Source organism: Zingiber officinale, chromosome 8A (genome assembly GCF_018446385.1).
Source record: "Zingiber officinale cultivar Zhangliang chromosome 8A, Zo_v1.1, whole genome shotgun sequence".
NCBI lineage: Eukaryota > Viridiplantae > Streptophyta > Magnoliopsida > Zingiberales > Zingiberaceae > Zingiber > Zingiber officinale.
Window position 1 is genome coordinate 5,397,735 of NC_056000.1, and position 2,856 is coordinate 5,400,590.

At 50.8% G+C, this 2,856-nt stretch overlaps 2 protein-coding genes across 2 annotated transcripts; both read right to left on the reverse strand.

Annotated features, from left to right (window-relative positions):
* Window positions 1-300: 300 nt before the first annotated feature.
* Window positions 301-1,446, reverse strand: LOC122012858 (RING-H2 finger protein ATL79-like). Its single transcript, XM_042569516.1, has one exon. The coding sequence runs from the start codon at window positions 1,098-1,100 to the stop codon at window positions 510-512; it is 591 nt and encodes a 196-aa protein (XP_042425450.1). The 5' UTR covers window positions 1,101-1,446; the 3' UTR covers window positions 301-509.
* Window positions 1,447-1,660: 214 nt separating this feature from the next.
* On the reverse strand, window positions 1,661-2,487 carry LOC122012859. Its single transcript, XM_042569517.1, has one exon. The coding sequence runs from the start codon at window positions 2,332-2,334 to the stop codon at window positions 1,834-1,836; it is 501 nt and encodes a 166-aa protein (XP_042425451.1). The 5' UTR covers window positions 2,335-2,487; the 3' UTR covers window positions 1,661-1,833.
* Window positions 2,488-2,856: the final 369 nt, after the last annotated feature.

Sequence of the window (2,856 nt, forward strand, 5' to 3'; positions counted from 1 at the left end):
GTTGGTCCTGTTCATGGATAAATGGAGATCTGTCAATAATCGAACTTGCTAGCCATTCTTTTCTTTAAAAAGAAACACTGAGTTATTGGTATGGTTAGTAATCAATTTAACAATAAAAAAAATAAAGAGGTTTCAGGACTTTTTGTCAAAAGAACAAGGAAAAAGGACAAGCTGACAAAGAAGAAAAAGAAAAAGAAAAAGATCGGGCCAGCAAGTTACTGATCAACGCAAGCTTTGGGCATCCAAATATCCATGAAGAAGAAGGAGGATGAGGAGGAGAAGCAGAAGAGTTTATGAACCTTAGATAATATAACGATTTTGACGCCTATGATAATTCGTATTGTAATTCACAAAGGAAAATCCCTCCATAAATTTCCCTCGTCGATTTAACATCAAAGATAGACGCCATGGCGGATTACCAGTCGACGGCATCCCACTTACTTTGTAATCAAGACTCACTGCGACGATCATCGATCCAGAAGACGGCCGCGACGCGTCTTCTTGTTCTTTCAAGGTTCCTCCGCCGCCGGCGGGGGACGCCAGTCGGTCCGGCAGGTCGGGCACGTCGACCTCCCGAGCAGCCACGCGTCCACGCACATCGCGTGGAACACGTGGCCGCAGTCGGGCACCACGCGCACGCGCTCCCCCTCGGCCATCTCGGCGAGGCAAATGGCGCACTCAGACGTCGCGCCGCCGGAGAACACCACGGACCCAGGCAGCCTCGGGATCTCCACCGCCGACTCCGGCAGGGGCTTATCGAGCTCCCTCCGCGGCGGCGCTCGAGCCCGGAGGCGGCGCAGGAGGAGGCGGAGGGCGGCGTGGAGCGCGAAGGCGAGTGCGGCGGCGCAGACGACGACGAGGAGGACGGCGGCCATGCTGGCGTCGAAGTCCCTGGCGCCAGAGAAGGGCGCCCACTTGTTGGCAGAAACGGGGGAAAGAGGAAGAGGAAGAGGAGGAGGAGGAGGAAAGGTCATGGAAATTAACTGGCAAAGATAGGGCAGGGTGTCGACGGTTTTTAGTGAGGACGCGATGGACCCTGGCATGCAACGCGACTCCCCTTCCCTTCCGTGATCCATCCCAACGCATGAGGATGCGTGCATAGACGATGGATCATGGACAGGACGCAGTAGACCAGACTCATCGTGTTCCTCAGCCTCACTGCGACCTCAAAAGCAGTGAAGATGGTATCCTCTTCTCTTTAATTTGAATTGCAATTTGCAACGCTAGCTAGCTGGGTGGTTCAGAGGCGCAGTGTGAGTTCATTAATTTAACAGTGAGCATTTGTTTACGTTTGTTCAGAGTGGTAAACTTTGCAGTGGCTCAGAGAAGTCTCCTAAGAATCGAGGCAGCTTTGGACATTGTCCAGGGCGGGTGTCCCCATGCTCTGCTCTCCTCTGCTCTGCTCCGCTGCAGCTTCAGCTTTAATGGAGAGTTTACAGCCAGCACAAGACTTTGTTTGCTTGATCGTCAGGGTAGTTAAAATTAATTTATGAGTCTACAACCAATTCGACTCATCTTGGCAAAAGAAAATTAAATAAATAAAAAAAAATGATAATTGTGGCATTGTGGCAAAGTGTGAAAATTAAGTACACGGTAAAACTTTATCTCCAATTCTCCATTCTGAAAAAGCCAATGGAATTATTAAAACTACACTTCTAAATTAGTATTTAAATCAAAGTTTTTTTTTTGTCATTAGGTAACATAAATAACACTAGACAATCTTGTTGTGTAGAAAAGAAGGAACAGAGGAGCAAATTATTCAATACGATGGATAGCAAATTAAAGGCATCACACAATTTAACACGAACATAGAAGTAAAGCATAATAAATCGATTACGGAGCTTCCACCGCCTTCTGGTCCCCATTCATGTTTTCCTCGTCGAGCTTCTTTTCCTCCTCCTCCTCGTCGTCGTCGACGAAGGCGGAGACTGGGAAGGCTCTGCCGATGCCGACGGCAGACTTGAAGTATATCTTCTCCCCGTCGGGCTGCATGCTCATCTCGGTGATGGGGACCCAGAGCATGACCTGCCTGCTGCGCACCCCGGTCATGCGCTTCATCCGACGGCTCTCGACGTAGGCGGTGACCTCCCTGTCGTAGCGCACCCGCGTGTTGGTGCCTTTGAAGAAGTGCTCGTACGGCTCCCGCTGCTTCATCCACACGAACCCCGTCGCCTGCACCCACCCGCACTCCTCCAGGTTCTTCAGAGGCAGCACCCCCTTGGGGAACCCCAGCTCCTCCAGCATCTTCAGGGAGTGCTGGTAGCACTCCGCCGCCCCGTGCACCACCTCCGCCCCTGCCCTCCTTTCCTCTTCCACCGCCACAGACCCGGCCATCTCGCTCTGCTCTGCTCTGCTCTCTTGTAGTTCGGTTGGGATTCGTTGTGGACAAAGTGGCTGTGGCCGCGGGGCTCTTTAAAAGGCCGAGCAGCAGGCGGTGGGAGGTGGCGGGGAGTTGAGCTAACTGGGTGAGTTAGGTGATCAAGAGGCGCCAAACTCCGCAGCAGTGAACCACCCAATAATTTAATGTAATTCAACTAGATTTTGTTATTGGTTTGGTCAAAAATTAAATGGCGTGAGAAATGAGAATTGGAAGAACATGAGTCGGAGAAAATCGTGAATGGGCAGGTTGATCAGGTCACCCGTACCGATTTAGAAAGCATGGTTGGATCATGTGAGCTCCATGAAGACGAGAATCGGATGGAACTTCTGGCCATTGAAAACATCCGATCCATTATCAGATCAAAGCAAGGGACGCCACCGCAGTATTCTCGCTTTTGTTTTCGATATCCTGGCTGATCCGTCTGAATCGGTGAAAACGGGATTACCGGTGAGGTATTGACCAGAAAAGGACCTCGA